The sequence below is a fragment of the Patiria miniata genome, unplaced genomic scaffold, assembly GCF_015706575.1.
Source record: "Patiria miniata isolate m_02_andy unplaced genomic scaffold, ASM1570657v1 HiC_scaffold_29, whole genome shotgun sequence".
Lineage (NCBI taxonomy): Eukaryota > Metazoa > Echinodermata > Asteroidea > Valvatida > Asterinidae > Patiria > Patiria miniata.
Genome location: NW_024037068.1, coordinates 12,417,537 through 12,440,281, shown reverse-complemented (window position 1 = coordinate 12,440,281; position 22,745 = coordinate 12,417,537). Strand labels below are relative to the sequence as shown.

General features: G+C 38.4%; 1 protein-coding gene and 1 long non-coding RNA gene across 2 annotated transcripts; both read right to left on the bottom strand.

Annotated features, from left to right (window-relative positions):
- Positions 1–5,027: 5,027 nt before the first annotated feature.
- Positions 5,028–12,188, bottom strand: LOC119735174. Its single transcript, XM_038208880.1, has 9 exons — positions 11,615–12,188; positions 11,141–11,281; positions 10,127–10,288; positions 8,615–8,668; positions 8,181–8,213; positions 7,146–7,443; positions 6,737–6,804; positions 6,008–6,263; positions 5,028–5,194 (listed from the first exon to the last, which is right to left on the bottom strand). The coding sequence occupies exons 1-9, from the start codon at positions 11,972–11,974 to the stop codon at positions 5,028–5,030; spliced, it is 1,539 nt and encodes a 512-aa protein (XP_038064808.1). The 5' UTR covers positions 11,975–12,188.
- Positions 12,189–12,219: 31 nt separating this feature from the next.
- On the bottom strand, positions 12,220–16,590 carry LOC119735570. Its single transcript, XR_005272188.1, has 6 exons — positions 16,570–16,590; positions 15,447–15,464; positions 14,995–15,021; positions 14,417–14,434; positions 12,893–12,971; positions 12,220–12,267 (listed from the first exon to the last, which is right to left on the bottom strand). It is a non-coding gene; the product is annotated as an uncharacterized LOC119735570 (long non-coding RNA).
- Positions 16,591–22,745: the final 6,155 nt, after the last annotated feature.

Below are 22,745 nucleotides of genomic sequence, written 5' to 3'. Positions count from 1 at the left end.
TTAATCTTTTTTATGTCTCTGGGTTTTTTGGTACCTTTCGGCTTTGCTTTGCAAAAAATGGGAACGGCCATTGTGGGGACACTAGAGTCGGCGACAATTAAGCTCTTGTCGGTTCTGCACTTTTGAGTACTACAGACCAAAAATGTTGTTGATATTGCGTCAGTTTATTCCAATTTCAAAAACAAAATCAGTGTATGAGATCTCAAGATCACGCATCAACCTACGTGACACACCACGTGACTATAACATTACCGCACACATCTTGCCTCCATTGACAACATTTTCATAAACAACTTCAAGATCACGCATCAAACTACGTGACACACCACGTGACTATAACATTACCGCACATATCTTGCCTCCATTGACAACATTTTCATAAACAACTGCAAGATCACGCATCAAACTACGTGACACACCACGTGACTATAACATTAACGCACATATCTTGCCTCCATTGACCACATTTTCATAAACAACTTCACGAATTGTTACACACAATTTTTGCGAAGTGTTTCATTTGGGGGGGGGGTGGGTTTAAGTTAAAATTTGCAAATTTATAGGAAACTTAGGGGGTTGGTTTTTGGTAAATTTTCTGGGGACCGACCGACTGACACCAAAGTGACTTGTGGAAGCTCCTGCTAAAGCTAAATCCCAATTGGAATACGAAATTAAAAAGCTTGAATGATATCAGAATTGGAAATTGGCTTTGACAATGCTAGTATTACATAAGTATGCTAGTATACATAAGCGCATGGCCTTGCGGCCATCTTTGCTGTTTGTGCAATAGACCATTATCATATTGCGGCCATGTTGATTCTTTCCCATTCAAATCAACGTAACCAAGGCGAGGCTGGAAGGCAAAATAGTCTGGTTCCTTTTTGCACAAAAATATTATTATTCAGTACTGTTATTGGATACAGGGAACATGACTGAAATGGTGGCAGCACGATAAAGGTCTATTGTGCAACAATACACACGAGTGGGTTTATTGTGCCCTCGTTGATAAAGAATTAATGTGACAAAAAAACACCTTTAATAAGATTTGCTGCTGAAATGAATGCAATCGATATTTTTTTTTTTAATATACCTTTTCACCCCAATTAAAGAAAGAAGTCCAATGAAATTGAAACGAGCTTTCTGTATGGTTTTATTTTTATACAACAATTGCAGAAGCTTGTAATCATACAAATGTTATTGTGAGGCAAAAGAAAAAGCGTAATATTCAGCCGCCTAAGGATGTATCAATAAAAAAGGAAACCCAGATGTAAATTATAAATAATCTAATACATATTTTGAAATAAGTTCAAAAATCAGTATGAAACCCCAACGCGTCCTCTTTCCAATGATACCTTGATTGTGCCAGTGTCTGTGGCCACGGGTGACTGAGCATTCGTTGTTATTCTGTCAAAGAGTCAAAGCCTGTACTGGGCCAAGTTTGTGCAAAAGGGCATCTGGTATTCTGAGCATGTGGAACGGTTTAATTTGAAGAAAGAAGACGTCATTTTCCTTTTCTCTCTCTTTCTCCTGAAGACGGTCAAAGCATACTGACCGGAACGTCGAGTTTATACCTCTGGTTCTTTTCAGAACCATTCTCTTAGTTGAGAAATCATTCGCACATGGTGTTTCCGCAAACCTTTCATTAATCATTTTCCTTAAAACAACTTATTCAGTTTTGACACAGTGATTTAGCCACCTCCATTGTTGAAGTTAAACCCTCATGGCCCAATTAATGCCTTCGACGTGACCACCACATGGCCACACACAAAGCTATACGAATAGTATAGATAATTTACATTCACATTTGGGTTACTCTTTTTTATACACCATGTAGACGTCTATATCCCTCCACCAAAAGAAAATACAAAAATAAACTGAATAAAGCCGATGAACCATTCTTCAGTTCGAATGTAATGATATCATAAAATGGTGATGTCACGATACCGCATTCTTTCCATGCATTAGTTCTCAAACTGGTTAATGGTTAATCGGTGAATGTTTTCAAAACTTAGCATTCGATGCGAACAATGTCACAGTCGGTATACAAACAGTTGATATCACTAACAGTATTATACAGAAACGTGATAATTGCACAATCCTAACCTGTACCTTTAAAATAATCATTCTTCGGGATGTTTTGTCTCTTAAGCACAATATTCGTTTGGTGATATTTTTTTCGCAAATGGTACACCGGCTAGAGTTGTTAAACAGTCGCGTAGAAACTTTTCTCTTGGAATATGAATGTGTAAATAGCAATTATAACAACATTATTACATATGCCATGTTTAATTTCGATCTTCAGTCAGTTTAGTGTTCAAAGGGCTGAATGATGCTGAATTCGGTTATGGGTTCGATCACCGGTGAATCTAAAATGTGAATGTCGTTTAAAAAAACAATTGACAGTTGGATTTTGTTGGAGCAACTAAATCTCTTTGCTGTACTACACCTAGGCGCTACTCCTAAGATAACTATGATAACAACAAGGAGAGCGCACTGTTTGGGAAAGGCGAGGCATTTAGCTGTACAATTATAACTCAATATATTTAAGATGGCTGTCATGATAATTATGAACCAAAATAGTTGCAGCATCTAATTTATATATTCACTGGGATTACAGACGTCAGAATTTTCAACATGAATGTTTTCATTTATATCATAAAAATCGTTCTTTTCTAAGCATATTCTTTTTCGTTGAAATGTAAAAAAAAACTGAATCAGATGATTTATAAAAATAGCTAAACGTGTAATTTAGCATGCATAAAATGTAGAAAAAAATCCGTCAATTCTAGAAATACAGAAAATGTTAGAACTAAACGAATAATGCAATTTTAAAAACATTTAATTAAGCGTTTTCTTTACATTTAAAAAGAAATATACTTATTACACTTTTACTTCAATTAACTTCGTTTTAACGTATGCACATGAGGCCTATTATAAGGTATTGCAGAATAAGACATTAGTTCGTACAACACAGGCCTAGCTGTTTTGTTTTAGAAATAAAACACGGTAGGGAAGGTAAAGAAATATTCTTGAAATACCATCAGCCTGTATTAATGCACCTTGCCTTTACATTAATTTTTAGCAAAAAAAACCAAACACATTTCTCCAAAAAGGGTCACTGAGATGATTTTTTCTTCCGACCACGTTTTCTGCAACCTTTTACTTCTCTTAAATATGAAAACTATTTGACATTCCTTTTTGCTTAAGTTAAGTGAAAAGTGCACAAACATTTTACAATTTTCTGTCCATTTTCCGGACAACTGAGGGCGCTGTTGCTGTGAAATCATCTCAGGAAGAAACTGTTCAGGTTTGGGGCTATTCTGTCCAAATTGTGAACCCTGTGTTCATAGGTTTACTGCTATGTACTGAAAAAACATCGAAACACCAAAGAAAACAAAACAACAGAAAAAAGATCGAAAATTCTGCCAACTTAAAAAAAAAATACATTGCAAGGGCCCTTAAAACTGAACTTAGTTTCTCCATTTAAAATAGACAATATCATTCCCTCACTGTCGACTATTTCCAGCGCCTTGAGCAGTTGTTGGTAGATGCGTGCGCTATATAAGTCCCCTGTAGCATTAGAAGTAGTATTATTTTGAACAATGTTTCTGTCATTAAATCAATTGGATTATTTCTGGCCATTCCGGGTAATTGCAAATGATCCCACGTGGCTTCAAAAGTGGCGGCATATCATTCAAATTCAATCTTGAAAAGGAATTATCATATAACTTGCAAACGCCATGATTGTTATTACACGCATACTAGATTAACAGTGTAACTAGATTACCTCACTCGAAGCAAATTGGAACAAAGCCGCGCGAAACATACATCGGTAGATTTGGGAAGACTGGTTTTTTTTTTGTGCTTACCTTGAAAAAAGTACTCACTCAAAAAAATGCTCCTTTTTGACTACTTAATGTTCTCAATAACTTCACACCCTGATGTCGTACGTTTTTCTGGGGGGAAATAAGAACGAAATAAGTACTGAAAATTGATGCAATAACTATTTGCTATGCTTTTTCTTATAATACTAATCATACGAAACAAAGCTGAAAATTTTCAGGCTGTTTAGAGACAGTACAGGGTGGGTAAAAAAACAAGAAACCCAAATGTCGGGACCATTGGTTTAGTCAAGTTGTGCATGTAGCACTTTCAAAATCTAGGATATGAAAGCTCAATTCATAAGCTTTTTTTAGTACATAAATCATTCAAATCATTTATATACTTTTCAAGTTACGGAATTATTAACACAACCGCCGTTTGAAGGTTCTGTCCACGGATCACAAAAAGTTCAGTGTTCTTTCAGCAAAACAAAAATAAATCACATAAGAATAGGTGTAAATTGTTTTTGTTTTGCTGAAATAACATACACCTTTTTTTGTGATCTGTGGACAGAACTTTAAAGCGATGGTTGTGTTTAAAACTCAGTAACTTAAAAAGTACATAAGTTATTTGAATGATTCTCGTACTAAAACAAAGCTTGTGAATTGGGCTTTTATATCCTAGATTTTGCAAGTGCTACATGCAAAACTTGACTAAAACAATGGTTCCAACATTTGGTTTTTTTTTTTTTTTTACTCACCCTGTATATAGGACGTGGTTTTACAAACCTCGCTGTATAACAGATCTTGCAACTACAATGTATAAAAACTCCAAGGTAGGCAGGATTTTTGCTTATAATAAATCTTATATAGAAGCCCTCTTCTGGTTTTCTGAAGACAGATGGAATTATCACGTCTTGCAGATGTCAATTACACAAGACAAAGCCAAGCACAGCAAAACCGGTCCCAGAGTGCACATAATTATATTCACTTGGTTCAAAATAGCAATTCACTGGAAGTCTGTGATGAATTAGTAAAAGAGGATACCGCCCTCTGTTGTTTACATTAAAGTTGACCTTTCGGGGGTCACTCTTTTGTTCTCGAAAGACAAGGTGTCGCGTGTCTGATCGCCTGAGTTCTTTTATTTTATCTGTTTGTGGCTGCTCGTCAGTAGATTAACTTTTCAAAGTCTTTTCGTGCTTCAGTCTATCCACACCGTGGGACTGCATTTCTAGCCCATTCATCGGTGTTGCGTAGTAATCCTATACAAGAGTACTGCCCGGCTATCGTCACCAGTGTTAACCAGTCTAAGTCACAAGTGACAGTCACTCGTAAGTCATTGTGATAGATACAAGAAAACAATTGCCGGTCATCTGTGACCAACGAATAATGAAGTGTCAGACTTAATTGTTCACGATCAGTACCTTGCAAGTATAAAAGGATATTTCGTTTCAACAAACTGTTTTATTTTGTAACACAGAGCTGTAATCAATGCAATCACAAACCAATCACAATAAGGTCATAAGTGACGGGAAGAAATACATATGATTTTGTTTATTCAATTTTCATTTAAAAAAAAACTTGTAAATTGATGTGGGACAGGAGGATTTTTGATTACCTTCCAAGTGATTAGATTACAAGAAATTAACTGCAACACTGTTTCTCACTAAGGAAATAAATGTTTGCTTGGGAGGTTTGAAACACTCTGTTAAAACCGGCTGGAGACTGGACGCTGATAATTACTTCCCATTAATAAATACCTTTTCGGTAGAAATTCAAAAATTTTCGGTCAAAAAGTCATAATGTGTCAAATATTGAAAACTAGTCCAACGATTTTTTTTATCAACAATTTCACTCCATGTTTTTCGAAACTCCCCTCAAGGTAACTAATGCAGTGTCCACCTCGCGAGTAGAACAACTCCGTATATGGAGATTGGCGTGCGCGTGGCAGAGAATGCAGCTGTGGCGGTGCGTTGTGAATTCAAGACTACGAAAGACTGTCTCACTGGTAGTATTGTGCATGCCTACGTGAGGATTGTGAACGTTCAACCAATAAAACGGTAAAAGGTACTGGTTTTCATAAGAGTCCAAATTTCATGTTACACTGGACAGTTTTAAAAACCCGGCCAGCCATGTCTCTATCATATTAAAACACATGTGATACGATACTGGCAATCTCTCCTCACCTTGGAACTGCTGTGCCAGGTCAATTCGTCCAACCTTCTCCAAGGCCCCGGCTAAGATGCTTTCATCCCATCTTCCAGACTGCCGCTTCCACTCCACAAGCATAGCAAACATCTGATTACTGACTTCATATCTGTATTCGTCTTTAATCTTGGACAGGTCCGCGTTAGTCAATCCCAACCAAGTGGCAAGTGCCTCCCATTCTGATCCCAACCTCGTGGCAAGCCAACGGAAGCGTTGCTCGACGGCAATTTCCAACTGTTAAACAAAATCATAAACCGTCTAAGAAACAATAAAAAAAACAAGGAAACTCCACCATGGGCGCCATGCACAACGGCCAGAAAAGGAGAGTTGGGCGAGACCTAGACTGGTTTCCGGTCCATCCACTGCATATTTCGAATACTCAAAAGTTACCGGGGGTTGAGATTGGTCTGGGCTACCATCGCATATAGTACTTTAAGTTCTATATCTATGCTACAGCACAGTACGCACAAGCTGTGTGTCCTGTCTACGGGGCTCTCAAAAGTTTAAACGAGCGCTGATTGTTGGGGCGCGGAGTCCATAGTGCCTGAGTTAATAGAGGAAAGATAAAACAAAATGAAACATCCGAGCTGATCAAAACAGCGGACGAAAAGTTAAATTTCCTCCGTCGAGATCCACTAATTCATAACGGAGTATTCTATTCTATTACTTTGCATCGATCGATAGAGACTGTCAAGCATAATACTCACGGCAAGCCGAGAACTATCTTCAGGGTTTCCCGTCGACGTGGAACCATCTTTTGGCGAGTTTTCGGGGGCTAGGAGCAAATGTAATAATTTTAGCTACGAAGGAGACCAACAATTTTAAATAGTTGTAACTAAGGTTTACTGCATTTTGTTAAAGAAAGTGAGCGGCCAATTGAATTCGGTAGCCCTGAATTTGTATTAAATTTACTGCAATTTTTACTGGAGTTATTAAAAGAGGTCCAGTATGAATCTTTCATGAGATGGTTAAAGAAATACAGGAACCCTCATTTTTCTATAACAAGGGTCTCCATGCACCAAGTTTGGGCTCAGGCTTCGGATATCATTTTGTTTTTGGTCGAGTGATAACATTGTAAGCGATTCAGGATTTCAGGGGATACTCAGTTGTCTTTACCTGCCACCCGTAGTTCCTTCCTAACTCTCTTCACAATGTGCTCATCAAGCGATTCCAGCAGACGCTTCACAGCCGTCCTGTCTTGGACGCCACGCGCCCTCTGACGTCCAAAGAAGACCGTTAATGAATCCTGTGATTCCATCGAGCTTTGGCCGACATCTGCTTGCCCCGCTCCCACCAGCAATCTGGCCAAGTCTGGTTCTCCATACACGGCGCATACCATCTCCTCTGACAAGCCTCCATAATCACCGTCCGACAAGTCTCGATTCTTGAGAACTGGAACACATTCCATGGCCTCCTAAAAAGACAATCGATAAACTCACACGTTTGAAACAAAATCAGTCCATATACTATAAAACCTGGTGTTTAACTTTAAAACACATTTATTTATTCGAACTGCTTGTAAACATTGTGACGCATTTAAAGGGCCCGAATTATGTACAGTGGTCCGATACACGGTACCCTGTGGAGACATGTGTATCATATAGGGAACAAAAGATTGGATTCCTCTCCACAGGGCAATATTTTATAGGTGAATACGTCTCCACAAGGCTATCACGAAATAGATATATGGACTTTACTATAAAAAAAATAGGAATTTCCAAGGTGCTTTGATCGGCCGAAAATTGAAGTATCCTATGTAAGGGATATTAAGTCTGAATTTCAGCCCAGGAGATTAATTCTGGTAAAATAGGAGCATTTTGAAACTAGATTTCCACATTCTAAGATGTTAGTACACGAGAACAAAGACATGACTCCACAAAGATACAAATTTTAGTAGGCGTATGTACCTTTACAGTATTTGCGGCTTTTCTATCTTTCAAAAACTATATTTAACTAGAATGTGTTCTTTAAAAAGTGTTCAAGAACATTTACCCTATATGTTTCAGCTCTCAGGTCGTGACCGGGGGCGGTCCTCAGCACAATATTACATAGAAGAAAAAACTAGGAAAAGACTTGATGCAGTTTTACTTGGAATAGTCTCTCACCAAACTGTCTCCATAAAAGAAAACAAACTGTTTTACACAAACTCACCTCACAGGAAGGGCAGATTTCGCGGGCTGCATCCTAAAACAAAACCACATAATTAATTTCAGTATTCAAGGAGCCCAGTTGTATTAAACTTTTTTTTCATATATTCCCATGTGAAGGTTAAGACATGACAATGAAAGGCATGCATCGCAAAGATTAGAAGGGTCCAGCGTTCAAATAAAACTTACAAATATTTTTAACGCAAAATAAATGTCGTTTGAACCCCATTTTGACCTTATCTCTCCCCACCCAAAAGCAAATTGCAATCGACAACAAACGTTTTCCATGTAAGCGTATGAAAATATCTTCACAATAACTTAAAATATAATAAATCGCTTGTTAATAGTTCGAAAACGGCTAATTTAACTAAACTTATTACGAAAATCAGTACGACTTTCAAAACTACCAAATATCTAATGTAATACTTTTCAACTTACGTGTCGGCATTTGTAGCACGGACGCGGCTTGTCTGTCTCTGGTCTCGACTCCCTCTATTTTAAGACGAATACGAGAAAACGAACATGCAAGCTTTTCTGTTACCGTGAGGGGCATCTGTATTAAGATTTCGCAAGTATTTGTTCATAGGTACAAGGGCGGATCCGGGAGGGGGGCCAAAGGGGGCCATGCTCCCCCCCCCCCCGCCAAAAAAAAACCAACCGAAACCAATTGGGTTTTTTTATGTGACGTCGCAATAAAGGCAGGCAATGAGTGCACCACCATCTTTTCCTCAAAAAAACATTGGCTAAAGTGGTCAGAAATTGCCTCGAATCGCACCACAGAGCATCGAGAATCCAAAACAATTTCCCCGAACCCCACGCCGTAATTTTTTGACCCACTTTTTGGGAGACACAATTTTTTTTGGCACCCCCCAAAATTGTGTTCTGGATCCGCCCTTGCATAGGCCAGAGGAGGTATAAACATCGGTAATTGTATTGCTCATCGGTGTCATGTGGACTAAACCCATTTTGTTGTTGGGGAGAGGAACGATTAGCGTCCTCGCAGCTGAGAAGCTAAATTGTGCAGGACGCGGCTACAACGTGGTCAAATCGAAGGCATGTTAAGGTGCCTTTGGTCGCCGCCATGCGACCCATGTGACCATGAAGCACAGCCAGAAATCGATGTGTTGGTATTTGATATACATGTACACAATATGTAGGTATACCACACCAGAGTATTAGCCCTGACTTGAGTTACTTAAAGGGAATATACATCATTTGCTTTTGCTGTAATTTTCAGAAATGGATGGAATTGGGGGGTTGGAAATATAAAGCAAATATAGTTACACTGACTTTTTGGAGGTTTTGGGTTCGAAAATGCTATAAAAACCAAGAAAAACGATCATTTTCCTGTAGTCTGGTTCCCTGACTCCATAAAAGAAGAAACAGAGCAGTTAACATACATTAGGGAATTGTAAGGTCAGGGAACCAGTCTAGCTGGCTCGTACCCGTTCATAGGTTTGTAATCGATTGCAAACAAGTGCAATGGTCAATTGGGGCCAGTATTTGAAAAAAAGCCAGTTGTTTCCAACGCTGATCGGCCGATCAGCGTTGGAAATTGATACAAAAATACCACTTTTCTTGAAAATGACAGTATACCAGGTGCCATAATTTTACAGGATGCTTTAGACTGTCATTTACCAACATCCTATTAAGGTATTTCGCAAAAGCTTGGTAGTTTTATTTTTCGATGTTTGCAAATGTTGTATATTCCCTTTAAGAGCTATAAACGTGCCATTTTATTTCTTCAAAGACTGGGTTTTTGAGAAATAAATCAGCAGAAAATCAACCCAGGTGTGCATTAGCAATTGGCTATTGTTTTTAATAAGCAAAGTGGTCTCTAAATAGATGTGGGAACAGATTGGACGCACTCGGAACACTTTGAAACAAGTTACATGTATATAAAAACTCTCCAGCTAACATGGTTTATGTACATTTTTCCTCAAGTCTTACCTTTTCTGGTTTAATGGAGAAGCGTACCCTGCCTCCAGTCGAAGCTTCCTGAGAAATGAAAGCGTCGCAATGAGGAGCCTCGTTCAAATTGTGGCGCTCGAGGTCAAAGGTCACAGAGTCCGTTGGTAACTCCCAGATTCTTTCGACTGATATCGTCTGTTTCTAACAGCCAGAAAATTGTCAAAAATACTTTTAAATGTTATCAAGGGCCTCTTTTGATTTCATTTGAAGAAAAAAAAACAATAATTGGAAATGCAATTTGGGCGATTCACAATGCAGTGCGCCACCAGGAGTTCGCCACGGAAAGTTATTTTTTTTCCTAGTGCACTGTGGTGAGATGGTCGACAAATTATTAGCTCGGCACATTTTGGGTTTTTTGGGGGGGGTCATTAGTTTCCTAAGCGTAAGATTATCTGTTATGAACATTTGTTTGCCATTTCCTTTTCTTTTTACCAATATGGTATGGGTTTTTTTTGTGTAAGGCGGCAGAACGCTATGCCCCAATCGATAGCAAATCAGCTCAAGTTGTCTACTGACACTCATCCAAATGGGCCGTGTTTTGCAGACCGTAAACTTGAAAAATTGACTCTCCTTGGCAAACTCTTGGTGGAGCACTGCATTGTGAGTTTTGTTTCAACAAACAAAAAATGCCGATTACCAGTGTTAGGGAGTTGCAATTCAATGGTGGTTTCAATCACGAGTTCATTTCAATCTTGCATATCACTTGCTACATCACCCGAATCCATTGTTCCAAGAAAGACCCACGTCAGCCCTGGTATGGCCTTTTGTCTTTGTTTCCTCTTCTGACTTTGTTGCTCCAGGCCAAACCTCTAAAAAGGATGCTGTTTTTATGTTTGAAAGTAACTGTCTGATTTTTGTATATAAGCCAGTTATTTTCACTTGACGCCATAGGCCAACTTTTGACAATAGAAGTTGTTCCAACTAAAAAAGGCTCTGGTCTGCAGGTAAAGATACAGGCAATCACATAGACAATCAGGAAAAAAACGCTACTACCTGTAAAGTAGGAGTGGCCATTTCCCAGCCAGGCTTCATGTTCTCGATTTCAGCGTCCACGTCTCCCGATCTGCGGACAATCAGTGATCTGTAAGCGTCCAGCTGCTTGGAGCCCATTTCGTTTTCCGATTCCACAACTTTCTGTGCGACGTGAATAAAGCATGGATTTGCAAGTTGTATTTTAAAGGCTCATGCTAAATCATTTCGCCGTCTGTATACACATTACTTGTTAACGTAAAGCCCTAGTCACACATTTACGGTTTGAACTACGAATAGCTACGGTTTGTAGAGTCATTCAATCACGATGAACCATCGAGATTCGTGGAGAAATCGACCATGATAATATTTAACTCGGTTTAATTAGTTACATATTTTTTAACGATATTTTTCACCCATACCAAAATATTCCGCTCCTTGCATTGTGTACAAAAAATAAAGTGTCAACCATTACAAACAAACAACCAGGTGTTTTACCTGTTTGACAACTGGTTCATTGTTCCAGAGGTGAAACCGGAAACTGTAAAGATCCTTAGACTGATCAAAGGGGGTCCCAAATACCCCAGCCATCATTATCTTGGTGCTCGTTGCGGACGGTTGGCCAACTAGAGCTGCCCCTGTGAAATGCTTCATCAGGAGAACGACGGTCTTGTCTTTAGTCGACACCAGCACGCCGTCGTCGTTTGCATGAAGATTATTCCAGGTTTTGAGCGAGCCTTCTTCGTCATTGCACAACTGTGCACGCAGCTCCCATCCGCTTCCCTCCTTTGCAAAGTGCGGGAAGGACAGCACAACGCTCGCCAGAAACTTCAGACCTGTTGGGCCGCACTGGATCATCGGTGACAAGACACAATCTGACGGATCGATCCCGTCAACAGGTGGCGCATTAGGGTTGACATAGATGTACACCTGCTGTAGTCGACCTTTGGGAAGTGCGCCACGAGGGATGTACAGGTGGACATTGTACTTGCCCAAGGACAGGCTTCCACCATCATGGTCGAAGTAACCGATTGCAATGTACGGCAACTGAAAGGTGTTATCCTTCAGTGTGTCTTCACTGCAGTCTTTGGCGAATTTTTCGTGTTTCTCAAGGACCCTTTTCAGATGTGTTGGCGGAGTGGACGGACTGCCTGTAAACCAACAAAATCAGGATGCACGTTACACTGTAAAAAAGTTTGTTATAAACGATGCAAACAATCAACAAGTGACTTTGAATGAGTGTGTGAGTGGTGTTCAGATCATGGGTTTACATAAAAGTTTGCTGCCTACATATACACTGCATGGCAGTTCACAAAATGAATGTGTGTTTGCTACTCGATTGTATACATTCGTTTCGGTTTCGAGTCCACTCGGTCCGAGTCAACTTGGTCCCACGTCAACTCGGTCCCACGTCAACTGTGACCTTTTAGGAAGGACTGCTCGAGCAAGGCACAAGGGGCGAAATATTAGGAGCCATCAACGTTAGGGGACATCAACAATAACAGAGACCTATCGGACCTTTGTTAACCTACGTTTATTTATTTATTTATTTATTTATTTTGCCCGAATGGACCGGGTTGACTTTGGGCCGAGTTGACCTGGACCGAGTTGATTCGGGCCGAGTTGTCTTGGGACCGAGTTCACCTGTCTTTAATTCATAACGCATAGACAGTGTATTGCAACCTGAAAAGCAGACTGCAGATTCCACCAAATTCGACTAATATTAATTAATTCTGCTGAGTGAGCATCGTTCATGGCTGATTTATGTTTACGCACCTGGGACATTTCCTGCTCCATCTGGAGATGTGTGTACAACTATTGGTGTCTCCACTTGTGGAAAGATAAAGCTGGATTCCTGAAGAAGTTTAGAAGATGAAAAATTAGGGACTGCGTTTGTTGTTTATGTTGATTTAATAGAAACCAGATCTGTACGATTAATGATCACACGTGCTATAATTATGGATCAGCAAATACAAATTCAATCGGCAAATGCCAACTTCGGTACAGCAATTTAGTATAAGGCACATTATAATAATACAAAGCATTTATGAAGCGCCCAGTATAAGAAAATAACTGTCATTCAAAGACGCCGGTCGATACAAATTCATGTGTGATAAAGTGACAGTCACTTTGTGTTAGAGGAAATGTGTTTGGAAAATGTGACATTTCGAGAGAACTAATGGTCCGGAAATTCTGAACGTAGTTTACAATAAACGTACAACTTTAGCACAAAAGCCCTTTAGAGTTCAGCCTTTACTGAAATGAAAATACGCACGCCGGTGAATCTGAGAAATGTGCGGCATGACCCAAATTGTCGGCGAGCAGACCCCCAACGGAATAGTCTAATCATCTTAAAGCCGTATCTATTTGATACAAATATGTTTACATTTCCCAAATCCGGGAAAAAGGGCAATGGGTTGCATCGATTGAAAAACAGCCGCCTTTACTTCACTTCTCATTTCAATTACCAAAAAAAAAAACCCAGAAACTTGTTTTGGGACCGCAGCCCATGATTATTCTGTCGTGGCGCTTGCAAGTGAAATATGACAATTCGTTTATTCATTCAGTACTTGACCCAACAGACAGGAAACAAGGCAGTAGGCCTCTCTGACATCTGCGAAATATATCATTCATTGACCCGTGAAAAATATTGCCAATGCCATTTCGGAATACAGGGTGAGTAAAAAAAAAAAAACCAAAATTGCAGGACCAATTTTTGAATGACTTTTTGCCTGTATAGCTCTTTCAATCTAGGATATAAAAGTCCAATCATTAAGCTTTCTTTTAGTACAAAAGTCATTCAAATCACTCTCGCACTTTACAAGTTACGGAATTTAAACACAAACAGTGGTTTGTAAATCTGTCCACGGATCACCAAAAAAGTAAGCGTTCTTTCAGCAAAACGAAAACAATTCTCGCAGGGATGCATGTGAATTGTTTTTGTTTTGCTGAAATAACACTTACTTTCTTTTGTGATCTGTGGACAGAACTTTAAAACAGTGTTTGTCTTGAATATTCCGTAACCTGAAAAGTACATAAATAATTTGAATAATTCGTGTTCTAAAAGAAAACTCATTAACTGGGTTTTCATATCCTAGATTTTGAAAGTGATACAAGCAAAACTTCATTAAAAAATTGGTCCTGCCATTTGGGTTCCTTTTTTTACTCACCCTATAGAGAGAAAGTGTGTTGCATTTTGAACGCATGTAAAAGGTACTGATTAAGAGATAATATCCACCAACAGCAATAAGAAACGTTAAAACAGCCAAAATTACCAAAGAAAGCGAACCCCACACTAACCTTTGACGGTGACAGTAGCTTTTGAAACGTTCCATGTAAGGAAATAAAAAAAAAAAAATAATCATTAAAACGGTATTCTAATGTATATCATCGATTTTCTCAATAATAACAAATAATAACTGTGCTTATATATCCCTTTCCATCGTATCTGCAATCTCAAAGTGCTTTACAAATATTAACCCGTTTATCAGGCCATGGGACCGCGCGGCAGCCGATATCAGGGCTCAATCGGTCCTCGACCCTCACATGCAGTTACCCATTCATACTCCTGGGTGGAGAGAGGCAATTGTAGTTACGTGTCTTGCCCAAGGGCACAAACACCCATGTTCCTGACAGGATTTAAACCCACGCACCTTCGTACACGAGCCAAACACCGTAACCACTGGACCATGGCGTTCTGAAGAACGGCAATGCCGGGAAAATGTTATTTGATTTAACTTTGGTAAGAATGGAAATGGATCTTTGAACTCAATCACACGTTGCGTTGAATCTATAGCTGAGCCTCTTCGAGAACAAAACAAAGTATCAATGACGAGAAATGAATACTTTAGAACTTTGAATGTGAATTGCACACTCACCCGTTTTGGCGAAATCCATTCGTTAACCTGAATGGAGATCAAATAGACGAGAGAACAATAGTTATTCATCAATACCTGAGACAGTTTAAGCTAGCTATTCCCATTGGTCGAGAGCCCGTCACTGGGCGATTTTAAACCCCTGATAATTTACTGCAAAATTTTGTAAAAAGTTGACTTTTTGACCGCAATATAGTGATGAATGTTCGGCGACCATGCAGGACGATATCCAGTTTTAAACGTACATGCTTAAAACCTGCCAAGCAACTTATGCATAACCACATATGTATTCCCTTATTGAAACAGCATGTTTAATCAATCGCTTTCCCAAATACAGCAATACGGAAAAACAAGGTCATTGGATTTTACAATTTTTGAATCCAATGACATTGAATGAAATGACGTTGTATTATAGCGACACCAGTGTTAACGAAGAATGCGAATAGTACACTTACCGTACTCGACGGCCGTATCTTTTTAAACGTCCCCATGTAAGGAAATGAAACAAGTGAGGGAATAACATTATTTTTGAAGGAAAAAAAAACATTATTCTTATGTAATCCTGCGTGAAAAGGACAGCAATATGGAAAATGGTAATGTTCTGCATTTGCGAGTTTTGTAATGTAAAGACTTATTTTAATTGAATGGTAAGGGCGTTTAACACAATGTTATGCTGCTTGGCCACTTAGGAGACAAAAGAAACTTCCCCGACGCTAGCGTTAAAATTAAAAGCAAGATGGACAACAGTTTGAAATGACCAACGGCAGCACTTTTACTTGAAGAAGGAAATGGAGCTGTATAAAAATTCCAAATGTTTAGTTAAGCAAGTTTAATAGCAACAAACAGTTCCAGGTAGAGATAAGCTTCCAGAACTTCTTATGAATGTTGTAAAAATATTTCCAGCAATTATGGGCGAAATATTAATGTGGGGAATCAGCGAAAATCATCGTGGCGCTCCATACTAATTTTTTTATCATATGCGCTCCATAATTCTTCAGCCCCACGAAATGTATACATTTGCCACAAAATGTATACATTTGGGACGCGCACGCAAAAAACAACCACCACGTTAACGACTGCAGACCGTAATATTGGCCTTTTCTCATTGTCAGGCTACATGCACGTTTTCCAACCTTTTGATGAGCCCAGATCACTAGTTTGGAACTGAGCTGTGAACCAATCAAGAAATAACCTTTTTCTGAACCTGCTTCTGGGGTATGTATCTGTACTACATTATTTTAGAAATCTAATTCTTAAAATGGAAACTTTAGTTATATACAATTCAATTGTGTACTAATATGCCCTAGCTCGTTAAGTTGTTTACTTATTGTAATTTTAGGGTTCTTATTTTTCTGAATCATCACTGATTTAACGCCTTAAACACCTTTTGTGAGGGCCGGCCCTGCACAAAAAAGAATTTTAAGAAGCAATTTTGGAGATGCTTTATCATCCGTGTTTAAATTAACTGGCGAGGCCTGCCGACAAGTTGACCGTATGATGTTTGGCTTCCCCGCTACATTAAAAAAGACAACCAAACTTGAGTACACCAAAGGATAAGAAAATGAGTTGTACACTTACAATGTCCAAATCAGTCGGAACCTGTATGAAATAAAACACATGAGAAAATAGCTATTTTTAGACGAAATTCCTTAACTGAGTGAATATGTAAACACTCCAAGAAAAAATATCGAGACAATCTCAACCATTCTCATTTGAAAACCATTTTCAAAAAATTCGCCTAGATTGTCCATGAACGTTGTTTTAACAGTAACAAATGAATTGGCGAAGTTCTAAATTATGATGACGTCATACCGGAAGTAATAATAGGGACAATTTGAAAATGATCTCGTGTTTATTTTGTTCATTGAAATCCACCATTTAGTACACAATGGCGACACTGTGGCCCAATTGCTGACACCCTTGTGACGCCATCAAAACATTATCTCTTAATCATTTCTTATTTAAAAAAAAAACAGCCTGATGTTGCGAAATTAATTAACAAGTTCTTCTTCAGAGGCAAAACAATTATAGAAAAGATACAATCTGTATCGTCTTTAGCCAAAATGCTTATTAAATAAGAAATACATTTTCATCAATTCTGCCATTTTAAAACAGTGCCATTCATAACCGAAACTGAAATTAAGTACTTTGGAAAAGTATTGCGCACAATCACCCTACGTTTGCCACGAATCAGACATACATTTCTGGGGTTTTGGGGGTTAATTTGTGTTAGTTAGTTGTTTTTTTTTGGTGTGTATTTCTCCTGTGATTTTTGAGTTTTTGAGTTTGTTTCTGCGTGCAATAAGGGACGTTGAACAATAGAGGATAATAGGGTCCCTAATTCGAGATCTCCCCAATTTGGATTCGTGTACAAAACAAACGAGAGGTCCTAAAAAGAATAGGGTACAAACAACGGAGGGATATGGGGCCCCCGATTGCAGGAAAATAGACACTTGTGTATGTGGGTTTTTTTTTCGGGGGGGGGACTTAACACGTAATCTAATGGATTTATACTTGATGATATTTACAGGGTTATTGCTCAGTATACCTTAGGCCATCAGCCTCGGTCAAACATTTTAGCCACCGGTATCAAATAAGGGGAATAATCGTCAAAGCGATCATAGGGAACTAAGGCGGTTTTCACCTCCTTACTGGGAAAATATTTGATAGCAATACAACAGTTGCAGCTTTCTGGGTGTTATCAGTGAAATCACCCTTTTTCGAGATGTCCATCAAAATGGTTTTTTTTTACCACTCTAGGGGCCGTCTAGTCTGGTTCCCAGACCAAAAGATTCTGACTACTCCTGATTAATCTTAGGTCCGGTAGCCTCCGGTTATACATTGTATTACAATTTATGTCACTCACGTGACTAAAACGGGAGGAATTCCTCCTTTTTCCGAACATTTCCGAAGTTTGCCGAAGTCGTTAGGTCGACAATCGGATAGGGCCCGAGTATTTCCGAGTATATAATAGCCTATAGGTTTAATTAACTGCTAATTGCTTATTAATTTGATTTAAAATGAGTTGATAATTAATATTCATTGCTTTCATTTAGAGAACTTGAATTCAACATCGATTTTGTGCATCAAATATACTCGGATAGTATGGGCAAACTTTTTGCTGCGTCATGTACAATTTTGAATTTGACGACCGAGATTTGCCAAAACTCGGTCTTTGTTCGGCTCCGCCTGCCAACAGTGCTATTTGGGTGCCTAATTTTGAAGATTCCAGATCAACATTAGTCAATGTTATCTTACAGAAACTCCAAACTGTATTATCATAACTGTATGAGATTACGAAGAGAGTGTTTTATTAAAAAAAAATGATATGAACATTAAAAGCCACAAGCGATAAAGCAAAGTCGGAAACGAAGCCGAGCTTTGAAAAAGGGCCATCAATGTCGTCATGCTTACTTTTAGCCACGGAGGCTGCCTGACCTACAATTTGAGCGTCGGGAATAATTGTCAGGTCTTGGAACCAGACTAGGGGCCGTATACCTTACGCATGCGCACTATAGACTAATCATTTATGCCCCGATTTGTTTTCACCTCCTTACTTAGAACATATGATAGCAAAGCAACAGTTGCAGCTTTTTGGGTGTTATCAGTGAAATCACCCTTTTTTTTAAGATGTCCAGCAAAATGCTTTTTACCACTCTAGGGGCGCTATACCTTACGCATGCGCACTATAATCATTGATGCCCCGATGAGATATTGACCAAACCCCAAGGCTGATGGCGTACCTTAACATATCACAGTCATCCATAAACATGTAGATTCAAACGTGAACAAGAGTGGATGCAATCAAGCGGCAAAAACACAGTGTTTATAGTTATGTAAAGAATGTGCTGTGACACAAGTACCCTCTGCAGAAATTCAGTCTTCATACATTAACTATAAACTTCATACAATTTACCAAGTGTGTCAAGGTGACGCTATTTACGCGCCCTTCAGGCAAACTTGTCATCATAATGCAGTTATTGTTGTACTATTATAAGGGTTGCATGATATATCTTTACACAAGCAACCCAAGTAAACAGAGGTAGACTTGCATGTATTTAACTGAACCTTGTGTTGCAACGATAATTGATGCAATATTCAAGTCCACTACGATGTATGTTCAGTTATTGAATTGTTTGCAGTGTATAGCAGTCCACTTCACGAATGAATTGCCTAATCTACGACATGACCAAGAAAAAGTAATCAAAGAATAGACTTGATCTTTAAAAAAAAATCAGGCCTCTTTGTTAATAATAATTTCAATGAAAATTCTTAGTTTCCCTTAATATTGGCTTAAATGTTCTCAGACTTACGTAGACAAAAGGAAGAGAATCTCCATCATAGGGCTGTGAATGAGAAGGAAAAAAGGGATGGCTACATTATAAGAGACACTTTTTGTATGTATGTTCGTAGTGACATTAGCAGAAGAAAATACCATAACATTATACTAGAATACACTGACACAAATGCAAAACAAACATTCAAGAATGACAAAGTGCCTCGCGAACTGAGCACAACTGGCCTTCATTTAACAGTAGAATATAAACATTCACACAACCATACTTTGGAAATTGGCTATTATTCAATTTGTGTAATTGTTGAAGGAACGCATTTTGGGGTCAGAGGTTTGAATCAAAAAGAAATCGAGTTGTGTGGGTGCCGGTCGTGGTTTCAGTCGCACATGTTCCTTTGAAAACTCGTATTTACAAATGCATATACCCCATGCTCTTCCCAAAAAAAATGATGTATTTTTTTCGCCCCCAATTTAATAATTAAACGGCGGTGGATGTTTTGTTCAATGTCTCATCCCAAACTGAATAACGTTTGTATTATTTAGTGATGCAAGTTCCTCCAAAAGAAAGATTGCTTCTGATCAGACTTAAATTGCACAAAATAGTAATTGAAAAAAAACCCCTATTTTTGAGGGTCAACTAAAAAATTGCACGGGTTATAGATTATTATTTATTAATTGGTTTATTATTATGTCTTTTTCGCCGCCAGCAGCGGAATTGTAAAGAACATTTACAATGTTTAATCATTAAAAACAAAAACTTTACTTTATAAGAGCAGCGAAAGACTAAAATCGTATATATGTATTTAAAAAAAACATGAAATGGAGAGGGTATGTGGAAGGTAAGCTGGGAAGGGGAGAGGATGAGAGGGGAGGGGTAAGACAAGGAATATGGACAAACATAGAATTACAGCATTTCAAGACCAACGACTGGATAAACATGGAATTCAAGGAAATCATTTCAAGACTACACATACAAAGATTTGCACTACATTACATACATAATTTATGGATGAGAGAAAATGATAAAAGGTTTATGGGTAAACAGTTTCTAGGCTTAAAAATGTGATTTTCACCAAAAAAAAGACAAAGGAATACATAACTGTCATAAAACATCAAACTCACAATAGGACAAAAAAGCTATGTAGGAAGTTAAGAGAGGAGGGTGTGGGCGGGGAGGGATAACACAAATTCCCAGGATTAAAACGGATTTGTATTCCAATAAAACCATTAGACATGGATGTCAATAAAAAAAAAGTGATTAATTAAAAGGAGGCACTTAAAAAAAATGTTTACTTGTATAGATCTTCGAGGAAGACATTTTTTTCCGGACAATCATTTTTTAGTGATAATTAGGCCTACTTCAAAACTGCTGAACTAAATCGTATCGTTATATCAGTGACTCAAACGACCGCAATTGAAGTCTTATCAGAAGCAATCAATCTTTTAAGGGACCTTGCATCCATGGAGATTCGACAGTAAGTCTTTCGTAAAAGCAGCTTGGAACTAATGAAGATGATATCGTTGCGGAAACTCATTTTATGATATCAATATGCGCTATACTATAGACATTATGATTAGTATTCCAAACGGATGTGATTTTTTGTCTGATTTCAATTCAAATCTGAGTCTCTTGAGTTGATACCATGCAAATACCATAAGCGATGAAAAAGAAAGAAAACAGGATTATCGAAGATGATTATACATGTCTCCCTTTTCAGAAAGGGCAAACCTATAACAGAGTACAAAATAAATGAATTCAATTTTAGCAGCTGCTCTCTTTTCTCGCTGTTTTCTTATCTCGATTTCTTCCATTTTTGTTTGTTTGTTTTTTTTCTTCTAATGTCTGGAGTTTGTGCCTTCACACGCAATTAAAGATTAAATTTAAAGAAAGGTAAAGTAGGTAGGGCCTATTCTTTAAACTATTTGGTGTTTGTTTTCATAAAAATGTTGCATGTTTTACTGATTATTGTGAAACTCACCTTGGCGGTTCGTCGACGCAGCAGATAGTCAGACCAACAGACATACAACGCGTAAGTCACCACCAGTGTGAACAGCAAGGCCAGGATCCCTGCTACAATAATTACGCCAGTGGAGGAAGAGGCAGGTATCTCCCCAGTCGACGGCACCTTGATTGAGACCTCATTAGGTCCTTCAGTGGTGGCATTCCCAGTCGACTGCACCTTGGCTGAGACCTCATTAGGTCCTTCAGTGGTGGCATTCCCAGTCGACTGCACCTTGGCTGAGACCTCATTAGGTCCTTCAGTGGTGGCATTTCCAGTCGACTGCACCTTGGCTAAAACCACAGGAGGTCCTACCGTGGTGGCATTCTGCCAAATCAAAACACAGGAAATGGAATTGTATTCTGCATTTAATATTTCTGTTTTGTAAGTACAGAATGTACATGAACATTTTGTTCATACTGGGGGTTTCTTTTTCCAAGTTATCGCAATCAATATCGTTTTGGGGAACGCATGATTGTGGTTTTGCCATTCAGATTCCTTTCCTATTTTGTTTAGAGACATTCAAGACTACATTTTCACCATTCTTGAGTTTAAATTCTGCTGACTTTTTTTTTCCAATTAGTGCAATCCAAATACCAGTCACATAAGCGTACAAGATCGTTCATCTGCGTGCACTTTTCCTTTTTCGTTTACAATCTATTTTAAACTCTGAGGGTTCAATTTGGAAGCGATATGGACTGCATGAACGCGTAGTACATATTGTTATTATGTTTAATTGTAAGTAGTTCTAAAGTGTTTTTTGTTCCATAATCGTTCTCTTGATTAGAATAAATTATTTAATATCAGTGATCTGTTATTTTATGTCTATTCCTGTCTCTGGAGTCGCATGAATTCAAGGCAGGATTTTTTTTCCCGCTCGTAATAGTGTGTACATTATTGGTGCATTTTTCTTTGATTCTGTATTTGGACCAATTCTGATTATTTCTGAAGTGAACAAAAGTTTGCAGAAACAAAGGCGGGGTCAAATTTACAACATGAAAACAAAATAATGTGGCCTTTTTTTTATAATTACAGGCAAATACGAATCAGTTAAAAGTACACCACAAGCACGCGTTTGAATGTAGATATGTGAAAAACTGTTTGTCAATCCAAAATTAAATCAAATTATTGAACAACCTCTTTCCGAGGCCTTCAACGAAATTAAATGAATGGAACGACTCTTTGAGTTTGAATGAACTTAATCATCAAAAGACTGCTCATAAAACGAAACCGAACGACACTTTTGGATGTTGGAATGATCATATAACATGTACATTGTAAAAACGTTGGGTAAAATACGGTTGGGCAATGTAATTTACCCGACATTGGTATAAAATTACCTCGTAATTATTGAGTTGAATTGGGTAAAAACTGTCAAACTATTGGAAAGAATTTGTACTTTCTTCACCATATACCCACCCCACCCCCATTGACACCACTGCAGACGCCCGTTTTGTTAA